The sequence below is a fragment of the Cryptotermes secundus genome, unplaced genomic scaffold (genome assembly GCF_002891405.2).
Source record: "Cryptotermes secundus unplaced genomic scaffold, Csec_1.0 scaffold391, whole genome shotgun sequence".
In the NCBI taxonomy this organism is placed as follows: Eukaryota; Metazoa; Arthropoda; class Insecta; order Blattodea; family Kalotermitidae; genus Cryptotermes; species Cryptotermes secundus.
In genome coordinates, this window is record NW_019737394.1 from 1,030,676 (window position 1) to 1,058,193 (window position 27,518).

The 27,518-nt window shown below is 43.2% G+C and overlaps 1 protein-coding gene across 2 annotated transcripts in view; it reads right to left on the minus strand.

Annotated features, from left to right (window-relative positions):
- The window catches only part of LOC111870344 (chaoptin), a 568,027-nt gene that overhangs the window by 13,358 nt on the left and 527,151 nt on the right, over nucleotides 1–27,518 (minus strand). For both annotated transcript variants that reach the window (XM_033753788.1, XM_023862544.2), the window contains 4 exons: nucleotides 13,771–14,066; nucleotides 12,348–12,522; nucleotides 9,573–11,192; nucleotides 6,476–6,923 (listed from right to left, as the gene is read on the minus strand). In XM_033753788.1, the coding sequence (XP_033609679.1) occupies nucleotides 6,480–6,923; nucleotides 9,573–11,192; nucleotides 12,348–12,522; nucleotides 13,771–14,066 (2,535 nt within the window). In that variant the 3' untranslated portion in view covers nucleotides 6,476–6,479. The remainder of the gene's footprint in view (nucleotides 1–6,475; nucleotides 6,924–9,572; nucleotides 11,193–12,347; nucleotides 12,523–13,770; nucleotides 14,067–27,518) is intronic.

Genomic DNA, 27,518 nt, shown 5'->3' on the forward strand with positions numbered 1-27,518 from the left:
CGCCCTAATGTAGTCATCAGGACGAGAGGGCACCGCCTGGGAACCTTCAAACTGGAAATATGGTTTCTTGTCNCCCCCCCCAATAGTCTCTCAATACCGCCCCACTTTTTTCTTTTCTCTCCTTCCTTCAGTCTTTAAAGGTTACAATGGTCCACTGGAACATTTAGTACATATAATCTCTATAACTAAGTCCCTCCTATGAAGCACTAAATGTATATCACGTATTATGCCATTTCATTTTCGACGAATACGGCACAGAAATTGCTCGTAGGTTTGCTTTTGACTTGGACAAAAATAGTTTATCGGCGCCTTCTGCCGTGCTTCACTGAGGTCAGTGTTAAGAGAATATTCAGCTGTTCCTCAAGATCTCACGCATCTCTCCACCCTGATGCAATTACATGCAATTCATGTCGAAACATATATGTAAGTTTTCCCATAACTCCGAACCAAAATAGCGATTTTAAGGTGAAACCAATCCCTCAGATATTCGGTAAGGACCAGTGCTCCCGGTACAAGACAATGAAACAGATATTTTAGCATTTCAATTGGCTCTTAATGCACGACACACATGTTTGATGTAGCCGTGATGTACTTCTGCTACATTGTTTCCTTTTGCGCAGGCAAATGGGTCCCATCCAAGGCATCTGACCATATTGCCGAAAGATTTATTCCTTAAAAATTAATACTGTCACCTGTATTAGTGACTAATAACGCGGGTTCTGGATTGGATGAACGGGCTTATTTACTCCCTATACACACCACCAGTAACTACACGTGATTATAGCACTATCGCTATTTCTGCACTGTATGATTCCCTGTTTCACCCGCTCGTCGTCTCCTGGTAACGTGATTAAAACACAGGAACTATAAGAGTCTCAGTGAATTACACACTCCAGATATTACACATGAAGTCATTTCTTCACAGCCGCACTCTTGCAACTGCACTCTCGTCTCTTTTCCATGACGGCTTGGTGTTCTTTACTCACGGTTTTTCAGATGTGACTATTCGCACACGACCTTTGTTGCCCCCTATGGTACTTCGACACGGACCACGCATAGAAAACACCTTCTATTGTTGTAGAAGTGTATACACTTCTGTTGCCTAGCACTGGGCATGGCGCGGACCACACTGAAAAAACAAGTCACGTGACTGTTACCTCGCCAGTCCATTGGTGCGCTGACTTCGGCCTAGCAATGAGCTATAACATTCGTCCTATTGTTGCGTGCAGTATCACGGGGTGTTTATCGAGCCGTTGCCAGGCAATGCGTTGAGATGTTAAATACTTACATTTTTATTAATATTTTATATAGTGATGATTATATACACGGTGATCTGAATATCACAGAATACTGTTTCTCATTATTGGACCTACCAAAAATAAATTGTATTGTCATGAAATGGTTTGGGTTTGGACCCTTATTGCTTAGTCATTTATTAGGAGAATATGAGGTCACATAATGGTGGTCTATGAAAGATTTTGTTCAGTCATATAGATGATGCTGCTTTAGTCATGGTTATTGATCGAAACAGGCGACAGCGACTGATCACAAGGGAGAAATGCATCAGTCGATTAATGGACGCATGATTTTCTTCACTAAACTGATAAAACTGATTTCCATTCTGTCGAACAATTTAATTACAACTCAGCTTCCAGTCATTATGAACAGAGAAACTTCTGAACATTGAGCCTGAATCCCCACAGACAAGTAATAAGTTACCTAGAGTCGCGACAACAATGGCAGCTTGACAGTCAACAGCCTACGAGTTACGTAGGACTGGAATTCCTGAACAGATGCATAACAACCACCATCTTGGAGAGAAATATTATATTTTGGAGACAGTAAGTTAATGGCATGCCGGTCACGGTAGCCGAGCGGTCTAAGGCATGCACTGTCTTCGCTCGCTCGGAAGCCGGGATCGTGGGTTCGAATCCCACTCAGGGCATGGATGTTTGTGTGCGTTTTTCTGTGTTTGTGTATAGGTAGAGGCCTTGCGACGAGCTTATCACTCCTACCGAATGTGTAAGATCTAGTAAACCGAAGTGAAACGGAGAGTTTCATGGAGGTAGGCCTAGGCTCAAAATTGGGGCTGTAGCGCCACAGAAATAAAAAAGTTAATGGCACGGCAAGATAAGAAGGTTAAGGTAAAGCTATTCCTGTAACAGACTGTGAAAGTCCATGGGGCTATGGGATGCCGAGGCTCCCACATTTCCTAGAAAATTGGTTCACAAACGACGGTGATGTCAGCCTCACGCGCCGGCCGGCTGCCCTTTACCCACAGGAAATTTTCTGGTACTCATTTTTGTTAGAGACTGAGTCGATCCCAGGGCCATAGGATTAGGTAAATTGAAAATGCAATGCCCTCATCGGGATTCGAAACCACGACCTGTGGCAAAATGCCGCAACCAACTACGCTACAGCGTGCTACCCTTATTCCGACAAGTCCAAAATGTTTTATAATGTTAATGAGAAAATTAAGTCACAAGTCCTTCTGTTGGCTACTTAACGATGTTTTAGGTAGCTGTACAAGCGGTGCCGAAAGGGAGGGTGATAGATGAATGGAGATTTGGATAGGAACTGGACAGATCTAATGCAGGTACCATCCCGGACTTCTATTGGAGAGACCGAAGAAAACCACGACGAACTTGATGGAGGACTGCCGGTGCCCCGGCAGGGAGTAGAACTATGAGCCTCCCGTGTACATAAGATTCTGGGGCGCCAACAGTTTGCCAGTCTCCTGGGTTTCCATACAGGCAGTCTGAGACACGACTCTGAGTCTTATGTTACGACTGACGGTCAGTCGGCCAGTCTGTCTTGGAACAAAGCACCCATCTGAGGCTTACGACCAGATTTTTATTACTGTCAGACAGTTGTGGGTTCGTTCGTGTGGGGGCGCTCTCTCTAACGAGAGGTGGGGCTTCTTGTTTACAATTTCCGCTGATTCTCGCCAGCGCAGTCTTCTTGGGTCCGAATCCCGTGGGACTCGCATCCATATATTACTGTCTAAAACACGATACTTCCGTTTTCGACGCCTCTTTCCACTCGCAGGATTACGGTGGAAGCATTCTAGTCCACCTCCACACGGGATGAGAGAGACGAATAATCCACAGCTGTTTTACATACGCGATAAAGTGTGGGGGTTAGTTCCTAATATACACGCCTTGGAGCCAACGTATTCAGTTTCAGATATCTCAAGTCCAGCCCCAGATGTGTCTGTGGATAGCATGAATAATACTTTTGTTTTCAATGGCTCTTCCAGCCCACTCAGGGCCCTGGCCTCTTATTCGGTTCCGTAATCATTTTTCACAGATAGTAGGACTCCTTGGACGAGCGATTAGCCCGTCGCAAGGCTGCTACCTACACACAGGAAGACACAAATACAGAATAAACGCATACACATACCAAACATCCCTGCCCTGAGTGGCACTCGAACCCACGGTCACAGAGTCCGAGCGAGCGAAGAGAGATCATGCCTTAGACCGCGCGGCTACTGTGACCGGCAGTAGGAATAGCATATACAGTTGGAAATCTGATATGATAGTCGTAAAGCGAGAAAGACATAGGCAACAAAATACCATAGAACAATTGTACGTGCATAAGAAAGTACTCCCTTTCATGTCTTATCCTATACACTGATCTGACAATCGACGCGACCCATTTTGGTTTCGACAAGAAAGCCCATAACAGTGCTGCTGTGTTGTTACAGTCTTAGAGCAGCAACGACATATCTGCACTTTTAGACGATGTCATGCTCTGAATTTCGATATCTTACCTCCAAAAACCTCTCTCTTTAACCTGTAAAATACATTCCCTTTAATCGTTTCGAGTCTATGTCCCACAAGAGCCTGCACTGAACCAACTCCAGCCCTTGTTGTGCCGGGTATGAATTTAGTGCCAAAGCAAACAATGAAATAGAGGTGTGTTAGTCTGTAAATGAATTCAGAGCACAAAATCGACCAGGTTTTTTAGAACGAAACTTGAAACTTAATCTATTTGTAGGACTTGTGGAATTTAAGAACTTAATATAACTTCCGAAAATGTTGCGAATGGAAAGGAAGAGGTCTTCAAGTGTCACGCCTAATCAGAATTATCTCTGCTTCACTGGTTCTAATGTCACGTGGTTATGTGTGTTGCAATGGCTGCCTGTTTTCAAACAGTGCAACGAGAATATTTTAACATTATGCGCTTGGGAGTGGAAAACCCCATGTATCCAGGGAATTTACGATTTGTGGTCTTCATTCCTTCACTGTAATGTATTATACTATGATCTTGGAGGAACCTGCACCATGCGGAGGGTCACAAATTATGCCCCATTAGAATGATAAAATCAAGAAGAATGAAATGCGAATGGGTATGTAGCACGCATGCAAGGAAAGGGCAAACAGAGTTTTTGTAGCAATATCAAGGAACGAGATTAGTAGGAAGATCTAGAAGTGCATTTGAGGATACTTTTAACCGGATATCAAAGGAGGATGCAAGTGTGTAGACTGGACTTCTCTGGCTCAGGACAGGGAGAAATGGAGGGATCTTGTAATCAAGAACCTTTTGGTACTGAGTGGTTCAGTAAGGTACTCAAGAAAGACTCAGCTCCATGGAATTGATTAGGCTACGTAATAACGCTAGAAGTAACCCGGACTAAACAGATAGTGACTGAAAGGTGCAGACAAACTTTGGGCACGAGATCAACACGCCAAAAACTGGCTCAGAAACGACAGTGGGTTTGTCAGCCTTAATGGCCGGCCGCCCTTTACCCCAAGGAAAAGTCCTGGTACTCATTGCTGTTAGAGGCTGAACCGACCAGAGGTTTATATTGCGGCTGGAAGAATTAGGTCAATTGAAAATCCAATTACCTCATCGGGAATCGAAACCGCGACATTCAGGCTTGTAGTATAGTGCTTCAACTATCTGCGATACCGCGTTAGCAGGCTGGGAGTTTCTAAGATGACACGAACAGTGGTCAAGGCTTGTCCTATATTTGAGTGACTGTAGAATCGAGCCGGGACCTCTCTTACCAGTGTCGCACATATCTCTTAAATTTTTCTGCCAGTCCTAAAACAATATCTGGCCTGAAAAACTTCTCGCGTCAACATCTACCAACTTTTCTCCTCACGGTGCCCCCTAGGGAAACCATTTGACACGGGTCAAGAAGACGAGAGAAAAAAAGAAAACTTTCAGCGTATTAGATTTTCGTAGCAAAAAGATACTAAGTGACGCGCGTCCATCGTCTTCAGGCTCTAATGTAGAGCAAAAGAAAATAACGACGGGACGCATAAAAAGTTTGGTGAACTTTATAAAGAGATTTTTCTCTGTGATGTATATGTATTCCGCAACAAACAGGGAGCAACTGTACTGCACGCATAATGGAAAGTACACTCGTATCTGCAGGTTTGTCCCCTCTTATCTCTATCATGTAACCTGCATACAGAAAACAAAGTGAGGACTTGTATGCTCCATAATGTAGTACACGGAACTGTCAAAGTCTTCATCTGAAGTTTATGAAGTTTACACATAATTAGTGATTCTGAAACGCAAGAAACATAATGTGTCCCACATGGAATTTAAACAAAATGTGTGAATTGTAACTCCGTGTTCTCAGTCCTTGCCGTCTTTGTGAAACTGCATCAACATACTAGCATTCACACTTCGTCTTCGTCTGTTCTCATTATATAACACTATATGTTTCGGCCTAACTGACCATCGTCAGAGGTACAAGATGTTGGATTAAAGGAAATTGCTATTCTGTTGCCACGCTGTCCCAAAATATTTCATTTTAAGTTATTTTAGATTACTATGCCGCTGTTATGTACTTGTCTGATGTATATTTTGTTGATGTGCTGGTTTATCCTTCTGTGGTGTCTTTGGCTGTTCTGAAGAGCTACTTTGTTGATATGTTAGTTTATTCTTTTGAGCTGTGTAGCTGTTCAGAATCTCCATCATCGCCCCTCAACCCTGTGTCCGTGAAGCCTCGAAAGGACTCACAGTTTACATTGATCCTTCTAGACAAAACCACAACCACGAATATATACGGCTACGCAGGTAAGTTAGTAAGGGAAATTAGGGGCGTCGTTCAGCTATAGAGTGGAGGTAGCTCAGGTGCCTGCATGTCTGTAGCAAAAGCTATTCACTACCATCAATATCGTAACCGCCACTCCCATCGAAGCGCTTATCTCATAACAAATGACTGTACACACTTCTCTTGACCAGAGGAGAGATCAAAAAATGGAATTTTGAATTGCTGAAACATTATGAATGAAGATCTTACATTCCCAAAACATTAAAAAATATTTCTTACGTAGTGAAAAAATTATTTTCGTGTCCAATTAAAAAAAATTACATGATGTAGTTTTTAAGGCTCAAAGAGATGACCGTGATGTCATATAATGGCGGCAAGAATTACAGCCCTACCCGGTTTCTCTCACTCCCCTGTTATTGTGTAACATATGAATCAGATATTACATGTGGTGTTTCATTTTACCGGTTCATGAAGTGAGTGAGGTAGTGCCGATATTGACAGCTTGTGCGTTGTCTCCGCTCTGGATGGAGAAGTGCCTGTAGGAGATGTACTCCTGAGGCAGAGGCTGGTCACGCTTGTTTGATACCCGCTGCTTCTTGAGCTTCAGGTAGCCCAGCACAGACACTAACACAATAAACACCACGAAGCCCATGCAGCTGCCCACGATGAGCCCAAGGCGCCTTGTGAGGATGGAGCCACTCTCGGGAAGCCCCTCACCAACCACAGGTGCCTCCAATGTGCGCACCTCCGTGCATCGTGTGGAGGGTGAGTCACTCAACAGCGGGTGGGTTGTGTTACCACCTGTTGCCCAGTTGCCGAGCCCCACCACACATATGAGATAGCGGGTGTCTGGTGACAGCTTTCCCAGTTTCACGGTGCGCAAGCCCCGCTCCAGCAGCTTGCCACGTACCTGCAGGGGCAAGTAGAGGGATAGACCCTTTGCAACAAATATCATTGCATGAATACAGAGTTTTAACTTCAGTATAAATTAAGAAAACAATGACAGGTACTTTAACCATGCATGGAATTACACTCATAATTCTGTTCCAGTTTCGTGTAGACACTTAGTACAGAAATATATTTGAACAGATGGTTGATCGAACCTACTTCAATTGAGAAATAAATTAAATGGCTTCCAGACATGCATGGATAACATACTGAAGTATATGGCTTCACTTGAAGGAAATGGGACGGTGGCTCAAGTCAGAGTGATCTTGTGCTCTAAAATCTGAGGTAACTTCAATATAAAAATAATAAATGCATTTACTCTCATATGCAACAAATTATGTATCATGTTTCGGCCATGAGGCAACTTGCATGGGCATTTACTAATATACTATTCTTAAAATTTACATAAATTTCAGATATTTGTGTTTTAACATATGAAACAATTAGTTTATAAAATAACCATTTATTATCTTTGGTAGGCTGGGTTACTATGATGACTGAGGTAGCAACATTTAAAACGTCAGAAAACCTCTACAGGACTACAGAATGTCACATCCCAGAAGAATATAATTTTCATAGCACCACTGTGAGACCCTCAAATCCCACATGACAATTATCAAGTTACAAACCACAAGTTTATATTCATCATTTACACTCCTCTGTAAGTCAGGTTTAAGCATAAATATAATTTCCCAGTCTTTCTTGCTAAGACGCCAGGTGTTGATATCCTACCAATGAAAATATGGAAATCATAGCTTCATGCAAACCCGATAAACAGATGATGAATGCTAATGCAGACTTGCGTCACCAGGCTGGTTAACTACCACTGACATAAGAGATAAGACCCACTTTCAATATTAGTTATGTGTTTTGCTTGTTTTGCTAATCCATACTATTTATTTTATATGGCACATAGAGCCCCCATTATTTAAAATACATTTAAAATACTCAATTTTAAGTGCCATGTCAGCTGAGTCGGTGCAGCAATTGGGTTATGGACTAGACAACCGGGTTTTGATTTTTGACAGATACAGGAAATTTTATTCTCCTCTATAGCCACCAAACCGGTTCTGGAACCCACCCAGCCACCTGTTCAAGGGACATTGAGAGCTCTTTCTCTGGAGATGAAGAAGCAGTAGCTTGAAGCTGACCACTCGTCTCCATTTAGTGTCAAGGTCAAGAATGTGGAGCCACACCTCAACTCCTCCATATCCACTTTCATGGCGTGGTGCTGAATCAGATAATTAAGTAGAAGGATAATTTCTGGTATTTAATTTATTAAAAATATTTATATATAACATGTGAAAAACTGTATACATTTAGATAGCTTATAAATAGATGACCTGAAGATGGCCTGAATGCCGAAACTTGTGGAGAAAGTATGATAAACAGGCGTGTAGCAGAGCCAAGACAGCCCAGAATTATGCACCAGTTCTTTATTTATTGCTAGAATGCTGTCCTGTCACTTCACATCAGACAAGACTATAAAACGAAAAGTTGCTTCAGTTTGTTTCACTCCTAGCCTCTGAGGTGGAACTGCCAGAGTGTGCACAGCCTTTTGGTAGTTCGGCATCATTCAGCTCTGTGTTTATAACTGAAAACCGGTCATTAAGCAGAAATAAGAAATATCACGGTATCTTTCAACCTGCAAATGTCTACCATATCCTCTGGATTTCAGTTTATGGTAAATTACTTATAATGATAAATTAAAAGGTAAAACTGTCTTCATGTCTAATTAAGCATCACACCATAATGACATGGGAGGGAGGAGGCATAGGGTTCATGTATTCTTAGCCTTAACAGCGGAATGGTCAGCTTCACACCTTGGCTGACTGAAGCCCAGAGAAAGAGCCTCCTAGACTCACTTGCTAGGATATTGTATGAACCCCAGTACAGATATCGACGCAGTGCAGAAGATAAGCATCTCTCTGCTGCCGGAAATCAAACATTTATTGCTCTGTATTCCAGCCCTTAAACTAGTTGCTATAGCAACTGAGCTATCCCAATTCATTCAGTAATTTGTTGTGTTTAACAATACATGCAATTGCTACCAACTCCTATAATAATACGATATTGCTTTCAATTTTAATATAATGCCAGCATAATTTATACGTAGATTTTAAAAACTACTAACTTATTCTTATAAGACTGAACACTCACACAAATACTTTGGTATCGAAAAAGACAACAGAAACAAATCAGTGTTTCTGTTTAATTTCAATGGCCAGTCGGAGATACAAGGCCTCAGATCACATGAAAAAAAAAAGTATGCCGTAAAATTCACAAATGCAGGATCTTTTGAAACAAATGTACGTATATATTTCTGAATTTAATATTCACTTCAGATATTTCTCCAGTCCACCTGAACTCATATCCATGAACAAAGCATGAGAACACAGAACACTACTGAGGTGAAGACGGCGAAAGAGCTAAATACAGTCTACTTCAGAATTCATGTCATATTCCAGAAGGAAGAAAGCTTAAATTTGGTAAGCCACAAAACAACATTAACACACTAATTAAGGCAAAACTTTTCTAACAAACGATTAGTATTAGAGCCTGTTTCTAGCAATGATTTTTAACTCATATCGTAAGATGTGTACATACGCACCGCATCATTCCTGTCAAGCGCATGGTAGGCAACCCGGAACCCGTGAAGACCGGAGTGGTTGCGGCTCTGCCAGGAGACTATGACGCTAAAGGGCTGAATGTCCTGAATGGCGAGCTTGAGGACCAAGGGTGTGGAGCAGAACCGAGGGGGCTCCAAATCAAGGAAGAGCAAGCCACGCAATTCTGGGGGCTGTTCACAGCGCAGCCCCCGTGTAGTGACATCAACTAACTTCTGGTGATCTCGCAGCCACTCCCAGAGTTCCTGTGAGTCGCAGCTGCAGTGCAGTGGGTTCTCTTCTGTGCGCAGACTGCGGATCTGTGTCTCCAGTGGACGGAATGCGCTCAACGGCAGCTTCTCCAGGTAGTTTCTGCTCAGGTCAAGCAACCGCAGCTTCTTCAGAGGCCGGAACGCATCGCTAGCTATTGCTGAGATCCAGTTCCCATACAGGTGCAGCTCAGCCAAATTCTCAAGGTACCGAAATGTCCACTTGCCAACTCGGGTCACCTGGTTGAACGACAAGTCCAGAATTTGGAGTGATTTCAAATCCTGAGGAAACTCCTCCAACTCTTTCAGCCGATTGTGTGTGAGGTTCAGGAGCCTCAGGTGACTGAGACCCTGCAGCCGTTCCTGAGGCAGGAGCTCCAGCTCGTTCACTCCGAGGTCTAGAGTCAGCAGATTTGGTAAACTCCTGAAGGCTCCTGGAGAGACACGAGAGATCCGATTCTGATCCAAGAAAAGGTGCAGGAGTGATGGGAAGGCCTCGAAATCTTTGCTGGTCACAATAGTAAGGTTGGTACCGCTAATATGTATCTCTTGTAGGCTGGGGTACAGCCGGACGGACGAGAGGTCATGGATGCGCGACAGAGGGTTACCAGTGAGATTCAGCCACCCTAGTCCTGGTAAGTTCAGAGCTGCGGTGGGAATCTGTCGGAACTTGTTCTGGGCGAGGTCAAGGCGACGGAGGGAAGTAGAGAGGTGGAAGAAGTTTGCAGGTAGAGCGGCCAATGAGTTACTGCTGAGATCCACACTTGACAGCTGTGACAAATTGGCCGATGCAAAGCCCGAGAGCGATGAAATGCCATTGGCACTGAGGTCCAGTTCACGCAGACGAGTCAAGCCACTCAGCCGAGACATGTCCACAGCTAACAGCTGATTACCTGACAGGGACAGTACCTCCAGGGAGCTGAGGTTGCTCAGTGAGAAATATGGCACTTCGAGAAAGGAATTTTGAGCCAAACGCAGTTCCCTGAGACTTTTCAAAGAGGCGAATACTTCACGTCCCAATTGCTTCAGGTGGTTGTCACACAGATCGAGATGTTCAAGGTCCTTGTTTGAGTTGAGCAGAGCGCGTGGAAACTTGCTGATTTGTGCACTGCTGAGGGCTAGGAACTGCAGGGATGGGAGACCATCCAGTGCGTTACCCTGCACCGCACTCAGGTTGTTGTGTGAGATATGCAGCACCCGCAGCCCCGGAATGTCCAAATGCCGTAGGGAACCAGCGCTTAGGAGGTTGAATTCTAGGTTCAGCTCATTCAGGTTGTTAAGCCCCCGGAATGCGCCGCTCTCGATGCGTGACACTGAACAATTGCGAAGGTTCAGGAGTCTGATGGGAAGCCCCTCCTGGTGACATGACATAAATATTGCACTATATTAGAGACAGGGATACTGAAGCGTTTACTGGCCGCATTTAAATTTGAAAGGAAATTGTAAAATATTGCTTGCGTGCTAGAACACTATAGCATAACTCAAATTAATAGATAATGGCTTCTAATATTAACACACATTTTCCAGGGCAGATGTCTGTCAAGTGGCATGCACACAACTGACTCTTTGGTGATTCGTTCACCACCCTTGGGTTAAACGTGTACAAGACTAGTGCGTAATCCATCAATGACAGTACTTTATCAAAGTCTTAAAACTTTCGGCTTTTGAATGTAAGTTGTTTATTTCTGGTAGGTGCAGACAGAGAAAGAAAATACTACAGCAGGCGAAATAAATACACACATAACAGAACAAAATAAAAATATAATTTATTTTCGTGAATCTACAAAATCAAGTCAATTCCATATCAAAATTTTCAGTTAGACGATGAGAAATTACGGGCCACAAAGTTGTATAATCAAGTCAAAAAGATATGAATACAGATTTGAACTTAATTTATTATAAGTAGCATAAAATGCGTGGATAAATGCAAAATAGACAGTAATGGAAGGATCCATTATGTGAACAGTGTTGGATAAATTTGTCCCTGTGCTTAACTAATTCAACACTATGCCATGAAGACGTATGGGGGTGAGGATGTACTTATCCCAGCTTTCTCGACCTCGGCACTAGTTGGAGGTGACTATTCAACTTCACGCCCCGGCCGCTTCAATCCCGAGGAAAGAGTTCTCGATACTCTAAGGATACAAGAATGGGCGGTTCCCATATTCAGTATCGAAGGCGTACAGAAGAGAAAATTTTTGACCCTACCAGTACTCGAACTCCGACCCATCGGCCGTCCAACCCGTAGCCTGTCGCTATACCGACTGAGGTGTCCCGACTCCCGCCTGTATACAGAATTGGGAGAATGTGAAAATGGGAAACCGCTGGAAAAATAATAGTGTTCAAATAAATAAACTGCAAAGAAACAAAGAGATACAAATAAATAAATAATAAACAAAAAGGGTTATAAAAAGAGAATTTCCAACTGTACATATTCTGACTGTGCTTGGCTTCCTACCGGACCCTGATGACAGAAACAGTACTCTTACTAAATGAAGCTGGTCACCGTACCTGGAAGATAGAATCATGCAGTACGGCTAGGCTATTGTCGCTGAGGTCCAGGGTTCGCAACTTCTTCAAAGAGCTGAGGGCGCGTGGCTCGATGGTCCGCAGCTCGTTGCCCGCCAGGTAGAGCTCCTCTAACTCGTGCAACTCGGCGAACGTGTGACCTGTCACGTGGTGCAGTCTGCTGACATCACGAGCAAGTGAGTCTCACATAATGAAGTATAAATTTGTGCGGTGGAAATTAATTTGACTTTAAAATATTCAAACTATGAACTGATAATCTGATATCAAAAATTTTACATATGGCATTAAATTTAGACATCCAGTACTTTTTGCTTTATATATTTCTGGTTCACAAAGCGAGGGTTTAATGCTAGTGTCAGAACACTGTCTGAACATTTTGCGCTAGATGTGAATTAGGATTTTATTTGTGTAAAGTGGAACTACATAAAAAGTTACGGGTTTCCAAACTTCTCTAAGCTGTATACACGAATAAGTGTAGTTTCACACTCACTTCATAAAGAGACAAAATAGGAACTCCCGTACGTTTAGAAGTTGAAGTATTACAACATAAAACCGCATAGAGAATTTTCAGACTTGGCAACACTGCAAAAAATGGATCAGAATGTGATGCAAATTATTCAGCTCAAGTAATAAATGGTTGGGAAATACAGCAAACCGTCATACACGTGTGCTTATATGGTGGCTCCATTTATATAAATTTTCCTGTTTGCTGGGTATTAAGGTTCAATGCTTTTTGCCCCCTTTTTGCAGTTCGCTTAAAACACTTGTTATTCTTTCATGAAACAACATACGTTATAAACTAAATAAGATTTGAAAATGTTCCCCCGTTTCCAGAAAGACAGTCATTGTTGCTGACCACGTCTCTGTAACGCAAAACCGAATAAATATATTGTACGGATGGTCAACTCATTGTTAATGTTGGTGGCGCAGGTTTTTACTAAATTCTAACATGTTTAACGGTGATAAAATAATAAAATTTACAATTAACATGCGCGTTCGGGAGAGGTTGGAAATTAAATCATTAAGGCTACGGCGAACTTTTAAAAGGTAAAGCTATCCCTGTAACAGACCGTGGACTTCTTTAGAATTGTGAGGCATTGAGGTTCCCAAATTTTTCTAGACAATACATCGTAGACTTACAGATGACAGTGAGGTTGTCAGATGCTGGTGAGAGCCTACAGCAATTGTAACGACAGACTCACCCTCTCGTGAGGGAGGCTGCTACTCAAGGACTACAACCGCAAGTGTTCAGTCGAAAATAATTACTGGTCGTCGGTCTCAAGGGGCTTGTCGCCAAGATGAACTGATTGGCGGTAAACGGCCAGTCGTAAAGTAACTCTGGCTTTTAATTTTTCTGTAATATTATGAAGCATATGACATAAACCCGAGCCTGCTGCTTACTGACCGGTTGAGGCTGAGATCGAGGAACTTGAGGGCCTGCATGGGCTCAAAGGCGCGGTCCTCGATGTGGGAGATGCTGTTGTTGGTGAGGTAGACGCGCTGGATGAGCAGCAAGTCACTGAAGAGGGCGCGATCCACACGCGTCAGCCGATTGTGTCCCAGCCACATGATCTGAACGGAGGACTGGCCCCGGAGCGAGTCGTTGTGCAGAGACACCAGGCTGTTCGAGTCCAGCTGGATGGACACCAGGGACGGCGACTCGTGCAGGAAGACATCCCCCAGCGCCGCCAACAAGTTCCCCTGTCACGCAAATACGAGCAAACAAATTCAAGTTGCGCTGAAACGCAAACACTGTTCTACAGAGCGTAGGGATTACCACAAGGCGGGTTGCGAAAGCCTACAAAGAAGCGTCTGGAGCGACCACAAATGTCACATTTGTTCTTGTTGCTCATTTAGAGACGTCGTCAGCAAGTCAGAATATCAATGGGGAAAGTACGTGTATGTCACATGACGCAGTCGTTGCTAGATTAATGGTGCTCTAGCGGAATCTGCCTGAAAGGATCGAGGTGGTGGGATATAACGCAGTGTTGTCTGTTTAAAGTCAACCGACGTTTCGGAGGAACATCTTGAGGGTCGAAGAATAAGCCGTGGAAGAAACCCTGCTTACCAACTGCTTTCAAGCTGGTATGTTGCTCGGCTTATTCTACCCTGAAGATGGAGGCGATATATTCCTCGGAAACGTTGGTTAACTTTCAACAGACAACATGGCTTTATATCCTAGAAGATAGAACTCTACTAATTGGGAACCTGAGAGTACGTAGTGTTATCGCTTGGCGTAACTTGCTCTAACTAACTAACTCCATGGAGATGAGTCCTTAAGAAACAGCCAGCTGTGCAGCTACTCAAGGACTTCCTAGCATTTTATGGAACCCGAAGTTTCATAACCCTGTTCACATGAGCCCTTCACTGGTTCGTATCCTCAGCCAGATCAATCCAGTCCATACCACCCCATCCTANCAGGCCAAAGAATGAATATCATGTACTGTAAGTTGTAGTTAGATTGATTTCCATGTATTAGTTGACCTTTAGACAGAGAAGGAGAGAGAAGTAATATATCCTCAATGTAATTTTGTATATGTGTGTTTCATTTACCCGGCACCTCCCAAGCCCAGTAAGAGCAATCCACGGGCCCATAGGGGTCGGCGCTACCCCAACCCCTTGCGGCACAACAACACGCCCATCCTCTTCACAGAGACAATGTTACATAAGGACTACAACCGCCAGTGTTCACTTGGAAAATAAAAATACTGGTCAGCAGATTCNTCAGCAAGTCAGAATATCAATGGGGAAAGTACGTGTATGTCACATGACGCAGTCGTTGCTAGATTAATGGTGCTCTAGCAGAATCTGCCTGAAAGGATCGAGGTGGTGGGATATAACGCAGTGTAGTCTGTTTAAAGTCAACCGACGTTTCGGAGGAACATCTTGAGGGTCGAAGAATAAGCCGTGGAAGAAACCCTGCTTACCAACTGCTTTCAAGCTGGTATGTTGCTCGGCTTATTCTGCCCTGAAGATGGAGGCGATATATTCCTCGGAAACGTTGGTTAACTTTCAACAGACAACATGGCTTTATATCCTAGAAGATAGAACTCTACTAATTGGGAACCTGAGAGTACGTAGTGTTATCGCTTGGCGTAACTTGCTCTAACTAACTAACTCCATGGAGATGAGTCCTTAAGAAACAGCCAGCTGTGCAGCTACTCAAGGACTTCCTAGCATTTTATGGAACCCGAAGTTTCATAACCCTGTTCACATGAGCCCTTCACTGGTTCGTATCCTCAGCCAGATCAATCCAGTCCATGCCACCCCATCCTATCTCTCCAAGATCCATTTTAATATTGTCAAGTGCATTAGTGACTTCAAACGCGGGTTTGGATTGGCGAATCGATTTACTGGATGTTCGTCAGGCGGCACTACAATTAATTATAACACATTCTTTCTTACTGTAACTGTACTTCCTGTCAGTGGCTTTTTTGTTACCCATAGCATTCGTCACAGAGAAGATCGTCCGTCCCCACTGGCGAACACATATACTTCGACATGTAGAACCGTTGCTAGGCAACGACCGCGAAAGAAACAAGTAGACAATGACCGCTGCTAGGTAATGGCCCTGTTTTACATAACGTATACCGGGCACATCAGGTGGTTATTAATGTAGGCTTTGAAATGAAAGAGGGAGTGCATTTTTTAAAAACTGCAAAATGGGGAGCTTCCTAACTTATACTCTTCGTCTAGTGTAATTAGAAAGATCAAGTAAAGGAGGATGATATTGGCAGGGCATATAGCACGAATGAGAGCGAAGGAAGAATGCTTGTAGGATATTGATGGGAAAGACAGAAGGAAGGAGACCAGTACGAAGACAAAATGTGGGTGGTTGGATAATATTAAAATGGATCTTAGAGAAATAGGATAGAGTGGTATGGACTGGATTGATTTAGCTCAGGATAGGGACTAATGAAAAACTCTTTTGAACACGGTAATGAATCTTCGGATTCCATAAAATGCTGGGAAGTTCTTGAATAGCTGCACAACTGGTGGCTTCTCAACAAATAAATGCCTGGTTTAACTCCGTAAGTCGGTGCTTTCTGATGGTGCCCTCTGAGTTTCGTAAAAATTGTCATCGTCCCGTTCTTCACTTTGCGCGTGTGTCCATAAAGAACAGTCCTTTTCCAATGACCTCATCGGGACATGAACCCACGACCTTCCGGCTTGTAGCATAGCCCCTCAAGCACTACGCTAACGCGTGTCCCGTTGCATAGATATATCACAAATTAAATAAACTCAGTTGACACAAATGTGAAAGTCAGTTCTTTATTTGACTGTTGTGTTGACGGATATATACAAACGATATATATATATATATATATATTTGTCAGTGTCATATACAAATTGAAGGAACAACATTTACCCAGTTTCTGGACCGTGTTAAAGGAGCAGTTAAAGTAGCCTCATTTATTAACTGTCAAAAATCTTATGTTTCACAAACCACAGGAGGCAGTCAAGAGAGTGGGTGATGCAGTCTCAAGCAAAATCCCGTTGGACTTGTTCTTTGTCGCTCCACGGTTGAAAGTCTTCAAGTCCCGCAAGCAATACCGGATCAAACATCTCTATTACGCTTATGTCGAGTGCAAGTCACAGCTGTTTGTGGCACCCATGAACAATGAGGAAAAGATGACGCTGATATGTCTAGATGGGTTTGTAGTACATGGAGCAACATCGCAGCAAAAGAAATAAAAAGCACAATTACACTCTTTTCTACACGACTGCGACACTATAACTAATCATATGTTGGACTAAGGAATCAAAGTATCTTGGTGTTACACTTGACTCAATTAACATACCGAACCCACATATCCTGCATTTGTTTTTCCTTGGAACTACAGCCCCAGTGGGTCTAGGCCTACCTCCATGAACTTCTCTGTTCACTTCGGTTTTTCTAGATCTTACACATTGGTAGGACTCCTTGTGTGGGTGATCAGCTCGTCGCAAGGCCTCTACCTGTACACAAACACAGAAAAACGCACACACACAAACTAAACATCCATGCCCTGAGTAGGATTCGAACTCACGATCCCGGTTTCCAAGCGCGCGAAGACAGTATATGCCTTAGACCGCTCGGCTACCGTGACCGACATCCTGTATTTTGCGCAAAGCTAATTACAGACTGAGGCAACTGTTCCCTATATTAAATAAATCCTCCACAATTGACATTAATTAAGCGTTGGTAATATATAAATCATTCCTCCGTTCCATATTGTACCTAACATGCCTCCCCCGCATGGGGCTATGCTGCCAACGCTTACATAAATAAATTAGAGACATCTCAAAATAAAGTCCTCAGGATAATAACAAAATTGCCGAGGATAACACCAATTGTAACCTTACACGAACAGACAGGAATGTCATCAATAAAAAGTCATTTCAAGAGGTCAGCGAGGACATTGTACCAGAAGTCTATAACCAGCGAAAACAGTCAGATTCAGGCACTTGGACAATACGATTCCACCGGTGATAAACATCTGCGTCCCTTATCCCTGTCTGTAAGATAATCAGCTCTAAGATCTCTTTACATGTAACTGGATGATTGAAACTCCCAAAATACCCAGTACGCCCGCGGCCACATGGACCAGTCATCATCTATGCTGGACAAGGAAAAAGGATGAGATTAAATAAGAACTGTAATCATAAAATCCTGTCATTGGATAAGCACCAAACCTTCCCTTCTCCACAATAGAGATTTAAATTTTTCAATACTTAAACAGTTATAACCCTTGCAAATGTGATAGACCAATGTTTGCTGTTCATCCAAAGTATGCAAAAAAATGTAGAAACACATATGTAAACCTTTAAAATAAAGCAACAGCCAGACAGGGTCTAATGTTAAGGTTCCCGCATTTAATGCCGGACTGCTGGCTAGAAGTCAGTTTGCATCCGGAAGGTCCTGCGACCGGCCAGCTCGACCAAAGTTTTCCGTGGTTTTCCTCGGTCCTACAGCAAATGCTGAGTTTGTACCCAAATTCCACGTTTCACTGCATGCCTCACATGCGGCCCTCCCATTGATAGCACCAAAATTTCGCCCTAATATAGTCGTCCCAACGTTAGCTAAAACTTTTACTATAATGTACCCCTTCCAGCGTCATAAAAATATTATAAATCCGATTATATGCTCTGCCTATATCAGAAGGATAAGCGGGCACTACCTGGGAAACTTCAAAATCGGAGATATAGTTTCTTACCCTTCCCCATGTACTGTCTCTCACTACCAACCCCCGATTATTCTTCTTCTTGTTCTTCTTCTTAAAACAAGCCAACTATCTGTGTTGGAATATGCAGATTCGTTACTTTTCTACTGACATATTGTGTTAAGCAGTTATTTGAAAAAAGTTGAGAGATTTCAATTGAAGAGTTCATTCGAAAGAGAGATGCTGTCGAGAATTGGGTGGAGTTCTGGAGGCGGCAGTCAAATGTGACTGAGGGGTGGCAAGAAAGGAATTAGACAGTGCAATGAAGACTTCATGAGTGCTGCAGTGACAGTGAGACTAGTATAACTGTGTGGATAATCCGTTGCAGGGACACGACTAGTGAGGACTGATATCCCTAGTGCCTGTGTAACGGTGAACTGTAAATTGTGCAGATGAGTAATAGCGCTGTAATTACGGATTTATCTGGCTCAGAATAGGGACCAGTTGCATGGTGTTGTGAACACAGTAATGAACCTTCAGCTTCCAAAAATACTGGGACGTTCTTGAGTAGCTTAGCGACTGGACTCAGCTCCATGAAGTTAATCATGGTCAGCAGTCAAGCAGAAGTCCAGCAGTCCAGAAGAAAGCATTCGATTTGACACTGCCTTCAAATCAGACAGTTACATATATGCTTCTGATTCCTGGCCAATCTGTTTATCATCTGAAAATTAGAATTTACATTTAAATTTAATGTGTTTTTTATTTTAAGTGAAAAATTCATCGCTGTTTTTGATCATGTAATTCATGATTCCTTCTCCCAAATGATCCCCTTAAGTGTACATAACATATTTCCACACGTATGGGTGTATGCGTGACGAAAATAATGATTTATAGTTCGGATAACTGGATTTGTTGGCACCTTCCTCTACAGACACTCTTTAAGTACTGGCAATACAGCGCTATCTCTGATTTCCACAATTTCCAGTTCACCGCTGCACACGCGCTAGGATTCTTGGCATCCACTGGCCGACTCCTAGCAACGGATCTCAACACAGAAACTAGCGCTTCAGATCACTATGAACTCTTCTTGTCTTTAATCACAATTCACTTAGGACACACTGCATTCTCGTCCTTGTACCCTCAACTGCTGAACCCTCCTGGACTCTCCTTAGCTGCAAGCAGACCCGTTTTATATAGCCGCAGTACGGACAACGCAGAAAGCACAGTTCCACCGTTGCGTAGTGAAGACCACACAGAAAACAAGACGCGTCATAGCTATCTCGCCAGTCCACTGACGCGCTGACTGTTGCCTAAGGGGGTGTTATCTAGCTGTTGCTTAGCAATGCGTTGACATGTAATAAATATTTTAGAAATCATGTTCTATTACGTTACCTTTCTGTGTGAATGTTTTATTTCATTTGTTTGTTCTTTCCTCGTCGATGATACACGATGGCATGTCTACAGTCACTTCGTCAGCTGCTTGGTTACATTCGTAACAGGCCATGGAGGCTCACAGACCTGTGAGACGTCGGGGCCCAACATATTCTAGACTATCGTCTCACAGATGGCAGTGAGGTTATCAGCTATTTTCGCGCTATCTCAGAGGAGTAATGACGAAACAACTTTTATTGATAAATATGACAATTACTCGTATAACCTACACTGCAAGACTGAACACACACTGAAAACACTGAGTCTGCAAGTGAAAAAAAGACATATTTTCGTTCGTAACACTAAGGTTAAAAGCAAGCCTTAAGTAATGCGGGAAGCTGAAATAGTTCGGTAAGGGTACAATGGCGAATTATTTTGGGAACCGATATGAACCTTCAGGTTCTGTACGAGAGAATCTGATCTTGATCTGATGCTCAATTATAAACTTTCAAGAAACAGCCTGAAACACAGAACATTTGAACCTTGTACTTCTGGAACCCTACAATGAGTCAGCCCATCCTTCAAATGGGATCACTTCAAGCGTGAGAAAAGCAAAAGTAGCGGTTCAGTGGTTAGTGTCCCTGACCAAGTAGGCAAGTTCATAGGTTTAAATCCCAGTCAGGAGGCCTGCGAGCCTATTTGCAGTCTTCCTCTCCTCTTTAAGAGAAATGATGAGATTAAATTGAAACAGGCCTAGCACTTCTTTCAAATTCAACATAGAAAATTCACTGTATCATTCGGAGCTACGCAGATTCATACAGTTGGAAATATGTCGCTAAATTAATCACGAACGGACTAATAAATCCAACAGGCCAGGCAAGTCTACGCGATTCTGAAGCATAAGTGGGCTCGGCTGGAAAGAACCCTCGACTGACTGACAATCTACCTACCTAGTTATATATATATATATGTCTGTCTCTATTTCCATCTAATTATCCATCGATCTATCTAGCTATTCTTTCATCCGTCCATCCAACCATTCACCCATCCATCCATCCATCCATCCATCCATCCACCAACCCGTCCATACATTTATGTAACTACCTATCTAACTAACTAATCCCATGGAGCTGAGTGTCATCGAAGAATTATCAGAATTTTATGGAACCCGAAGGTTCATTACCGTTTTCACAAGAATTCGCCACTGGTCCCAATTCTTAGCCAGAATAATCCAGTCCATACCTCGATTCCTGTTTGGTCAAAATTTATTTTAATATCGTCATTCCATCTAAGACTAATACCTCCTTATGGTTTGTTTCCTTCACAATTTCCTACCAAAATATTTCACTACACTTTTCTTCAATGTGTGCTACATTCCTTGCACACCTCATCCTCCATAATCGTTCTAATAATATTTGGCGAGGCATACAAATTATGAGTCTCCTCTTTAGTCAGTTTTCTCCAATCTCCTATTGTTTTAGCGTTATTAGCTCCAGATGTTCCGCCAGTCATCCTGGTCTCAGACATCAGTCCATGAGAAGACACAGATGATGAAGAAAAATAAAGGGAAAACAATAAAAAGTAACGGAAAGCAAAGGAAGAGAAAGAAGACAAAAAGAGCCCATGAAAAGAAAAATCACGTTACTAAGGTAAGGAGCAGAAACGTTTCGAAATGTTTTTGCAATGCGAGCTCAGTTACAATTAGCCTCGTTATCAGGTGGGTTTAACATACTGTACGCTGCGGTACACTATTGACCGGATATGCTGCTGGCAGGTTCAAGCCCCGCTGGGATCTCTTGTTGAACACGATGCTGGGGTTGGCGTGTAGCGTGGACATTCCATTTGTTCTTCAAATTAATTCCTGCATTCGGAAATTAGTTAGTAAACATAGCGTTCGGCCCCACCAGGGAATAGAGTTAGCCTCCTGCATTGCGTTACGAACGACATAAAAGTCCTTTTCGAATTAATTATACTAATCTGCTTCAGTCAAAAAGATTACATGTAGGTCCTTACTCGATGTCACCTTTTTCATTTAAATTTTGCTTAATTTTAAGTATGTTATCATCTTAGGAGTCGAGACAGCGCAGCCGGCATAGCGACTAACTATGGGTTGGAGGACCGAGGGTTCGGAGTTCCAGTCCTTGTAGGGTCAAGAACTTCCTCCTCTCGAAGTTGTTCAGACTGGCACTGGGGCAACCCAGCCTCATATCCAATGGGTATACGAGGGCTCTTCTCCCAATGGTAAAGAGGCATAGGCGTGAAGCTGACCCTTCACCTCGAACTAGTGCCGAGGTCGAGGCAACGTGGATCTATACATCAACTCCCCTATACGTCTTCATTGCAGGGTGCTTAATTAGTTAAGGACAGGGACAACTTTACATTTTAAATTTTGTGTTATGATCTTCCTGGGGGCAAAGGGAGGACGGCGCGTAAGATTGACAACCTGACAGATTTCTGGTTGAACAGCCTGAAGTAAAGACACAACTAGGGCGAACTATTCGTATGTGGAAGGATAACATTAAAAAGGATCTTAGAGAAATACAATAGTGTGGTGTTGACTGGATTCATCTGGCTGAGGACAGGAGGACTCTTCTGGACGCTGCAATGAGTTTTCGGGTTGCATACATTTTTGGGAAATTCTTCAGTAGCTGCATAACTGGAGATTTATCGAGAAGGGCTCAGCTCCACTGAGTTGGTTAGTTAGTTACGTCTAGGTCTTCCTAGCGGTCTCTTTCCTCCTGGCTTTCCCATTAAAATCCTGAACGTATTCGTTTGTCTCCATGCTACATGCCGTGTTCATCTCATTCTCCTTGACTTGATAATTGACTTCAGTCAAAGGATGATACGTACGTAGGTGCAGACACGATGCCGCCCTTTTCATATTAATTCAGTTTTATGTGTAATTATGTTATAATCTTCCCGGGGTAAAGGGGGCCGGCACGTAAGGCAGACACCTTACCGCCATCTGTGAGCAGATTGTATAGAAAAATGTGGGAGTCTCGACGTCTCACAACCCTATGAGCCTCCACGGCTTTATCTTACCAAGAGAAACTCTCATGCGCCTCTCAGTAAGTTCGGCCGTTTGGAAAGATTCAGAGTCATTCATTCGATGCTTCCATCCTCGACTCACAGAGCTTCGTTGAAAAAACACTTAAGTATTGTTCGGGAGCAGTAGCGTATATACCGGATTAATATACGCATACTTTCACGCGTACGTGTGACTACATACAGAGTTTTGGAGTTATTGATCACTTTACTACATGACTCTGAACTACAAGTAATTACAACGCTACAGCTATCTCTAAAATTTACAAATCACCACAGCACAAGCTAAGGCCTTTTCAGCTGTTCCCCGGTAACGGCTTCTAACAGTGGAGATTCTTCAGTTTCCGCCCTCAAGTCCTCTCTGAATATCGGCTCCCTTCCAACTGACTCATTCCTTCACAGACTCTGTATAGAACTGACTTGGTTGCCCCAGTTCTCTTTTGTATCACTCCTTTGCAAGGACCGAGTAGAAAACACCTTTCATTCTCGTATGCTTATCTGTTGCATCGGGAACGTATTGTCGCGTGTTGCATATGTAACGCGACAAATAAATTCAAGCAGGTCTCGGATTTGGAGAATATGTTTATTGAACTCTCACTTTTACACTAGCGAGTACAGTCATGATCACTTGCACAGTCTGCGGGCGTTACTTCTTCAATGGTATAGTCACTTGCACCGCTATCTTTGGTCAAGTATCTTGGTCCCTTGTCAAAGAACTCTTCCTGCTAGAATCGAATACAAACTCAACTGTCAAAACCTGCCTGGTCCCTTCGAAGCTGGACTGGTCTCGGACGGAATATAACGCATCACGTAGAAGACTTTGGTCTCGGCAGCTGTCATGCAACGAACCCTCTGTTGTCCTTTCATCTCCGGGGAAACGCGTTTGTTGCTTAAAGTATTCCTAGGCAATGGACCACTGTTATTGCCTTTCCATAGAACTATGCCTTCCGGATTGCCGGCACGCGACATTATTTACCGAGCTTTTTCCTAACAGCGGCCCTATTCTTGATTATGAATATGCTGTCTAGCAACGGACGTCGTTCCACTGTCTCTTTCGCTACTGTTGCCTAGAAACGAACGTTGTTTCAGAGCCGTTACCCAGCAATGGCTGTTTCTCTGGCTCCACAACTCTTACTTTGAGCAAATATGCCACAGTGTACTTTAATAACAAAGCATTTCAGAAGACTTCAGTAAAGGAATACTCCAACAGTAAGCATATATGGGAACAACGATGAACTTCGGGGAAAGGTATCAGAATGGAATTCCTATGAAGTGAATGAAACTCTACATGTGATGGAGTTAATTAGCCCGTATGGCGTAAACAGACGGCGTCGGATTTCTTCTGACATTCAGAATGCTTCATTCTGCACCTGTGAGATTAATTCGTTTATAGATAAGGACGGAGAAACTTCCAAATAGTGTGAAATAGAAACAATTTCTATTAGCCGTCAAACTGCATTCTTCTGCAAAGGAAAGCTGAGAAAACTTTGACGTTTCATTAAACAAATATGTACACTGATGCACTAATATGAAAAGGATGAAAATACCCCCGTAGATTAAGAATGTCTAGTATTCCATGAAATGTGTTTTAACGTTATTTAACTCTGTTCTGTTTGTGTTCTGTGGCCCATGATGTATAGAACAAATAACCAACACGATATCACGGCAAGAGTGTGTCTACACTTATTTTCTCAATATTTTTGCTTTAGCTGATCCTGTAACAGGCCATGAAGGCCCATAGGGTTGTGAGATGTCGAGGTTCCCACATTTTCTAAATAATCGGCTCACAGATGTCGGTAAGGTTGTCAGCATTACGCGCCGGTCGCCCTTGACCCCGCCAGGAAGATTCCTGATACTCTTTTCTGACAGAGACTAAGTCGACCCCAGGGCCATAGTGCGGCTCGAAGGATTAGGTAAATTGAAAAATCCACCTCATCGGGACTCGAAACCGCGACCTTCCGGCTTGCAGCTAGCGCTTCAACCAACTACGCTACCGCGTGCCACCATTTTACCAATAATGGTACGGTATTATGATTTGATTGTGGAAATTCCATTCAGACGAAAGTCAATATTATGGGATGCAAATTCCGAAACCTATCACCCTCTTATGCCAGGTGGATACCTTTCATGAACCACGGAACATCTGATCTTGCGGCATTCATTCTCAAACGGGAATGCTCCAACTTGTGTCTTGCGGCAGGTGTTATCACCTATTTGTCCAGGAGAAGAGCACCTTCAGGTGACACACAACTTTTAATTTGTATAGTGACGGGCTACGGGCTGGACGATCGGGGTTCTATTCCCGACGGTGGAAGATTTTCCTTTAATCCACAGAGTGGTCTATCTACATCCTATCTAATGGGTACGGGGAGCTGTTTCTCCGGGGGTAAAGCGTTCGGGAAGTGAAGCTGACCACTCACCTCCATCTAGTGCCGAAATCAGGAATGATGGAGCTATACCTCCACTCCCCATACGTCTTCATGGAGCGATGCTTAATTAATTGAGCAGAGGAACCACGTTACCTTTTACCATATACATAGAATGAGAAAGTGCTGTGATCCTGAGACAATGCCAACGCTAAGCAACAATTGCACGCCAACAATTAAATTCAATAACAATAAGAGGTCTTTTCTAAGAGATCCGTGCCGAGATGTTATAAGCAGGACAACTCTAGAGTCAGTCTGAGAGTTGCTATAGCTGAGGTCGGGACAGTTCAGAAATCCAACGTCCGCCGTTGGAAGCCGTTAACAAACAACGACTCGTGAAGACAAAGCAGGCTAATACTTAAGTGTGTGCTGTAGTGAAGTACAAAATGTGTGATTCAGTAAAATGGTTATAATTATTTCTAGTCATGGATTTGTAAGAATTCAATCAATCCGATTATCAATACAAACCTCGTCTGTAACTACATATATACATGTGACATTATGCATGGCGATTTACATCCCTGCTCCTCATACCCCTCGATTCTATAATTATTACATATAAAGGTATTTTCGGTTTTAGACATCCTCTGCATGAAGCTAGAAGCACAACCAAAGTCGACAGATGAGTGATACTGAACTCCACACTGGCTATGCTGATACACAGCAAGCCTGTACTGACGGCTGCATAAATTCCCAGGGGACAATATCCAGTCTAAGTCTCTGTAATTTATGGCGTAAATGTGAAATATGGAATCACAACTGCTGCCAGTTGTCAACAGCTCCAGAAGCAATGAAATGGGTTCATGTTTATCTTCACACTGAATTAGATCCATCATATTTTCAGAAATTTCTGTGTGCTTCATGCTTTCAAAATGATTCGTAACGGGAACAGGCCAGGAGGCTCAACGCATGGGCAATGTCTCATGAAGCAAACATGGCTGTCACACACCACGTGCATCTTGCTCAGTCACAAAAGAGAATTGTCCCTTATGCCATTGTTCATCGCATGACATAGAACTAGATCTAATTACTTCGCACGGAGCAGTACGTGCTTTGAATCCCGACACATACACGTTCGTACTTCGCTGACTACTCTTCTTGCATAAATATGTGTTCGATTCCTGGGCAGGTCAGCGGTGTGTATCTATGCCATTAGATGCAGCTGTAGAGCTGTAACTATGGGTTCTAAAACTGTGGATCGTGATTCGCGCCATACTTCAATATTTTCGGGAACAGTTTTACATAGCACTAGCGATATAATGCAAATGAAGCTGCAGGAGGTAAAAGCGCTAGACTTCTCTCCCTACACGCCGATGGCATCAATTGCTTCGAATACGGAGAGTAACGTAAATTTACTTATTTTAGGGCATTAAGCTTTCACAACAGTCGGTACAGTGACGGGCTACGAGATGGGCGGCCAGGATTCGATTCCGGTTAGGGAAATCACATCATGTGTAGTTCTCATAGCACTCTCTGTAGTAACATTTAATATTGTCACGTGATTTAGTGAATATAGACGACGTTTCGATTGTAATCAGATTTACTGAAATATTACAGATCGTTACTACAAGCAAGGATTATATTCTCACTGTTCTACACACTTCACAGATCTCTATAGGACACGCTAGGTCTTCTCAGACTCTTACAGTCTTCAGTAGTCGTTGCTTGGTAGCGCCTTTCAAAGGCAGACGGTCCCCTTCTTCTAGATTCCCGAACTGTCCCAGGTCCCAGCTATTCTCACAGCAAAAGCTCACAACAACCGAAACCCAGCGGTTATCTAACTCACCAACAAACTCTACACTAATTCCGCTGAATGACTGAGCTAATTCAAGAATTACAGAGACAGAGTTACTTTACGACTGGGGTGTTACCGCCGATTAGTTGGTCTTGGCGTCAAGCCCCTTGAAACTTACGACCAGAGATTTGTCGTGTGTCCACATGTGGTACGGAGAATATATTCTCATGTGTAACCTCCAGGTATGAAAGGAAGCTGTGGATATACTGAATAAGCAGCCGCGGACAGCCGACAAGGGATGGGCCTCCAGCCTCGGACCTGGACGGACTCCTTGGATAAACGACCTAAGCTAATGAAAATGGATATGACATTTGGTACACGGAATGTTCGAAGTTTGTATAGGGCAGGTTCGCTCAGGGCAGTGGCGGAAGAA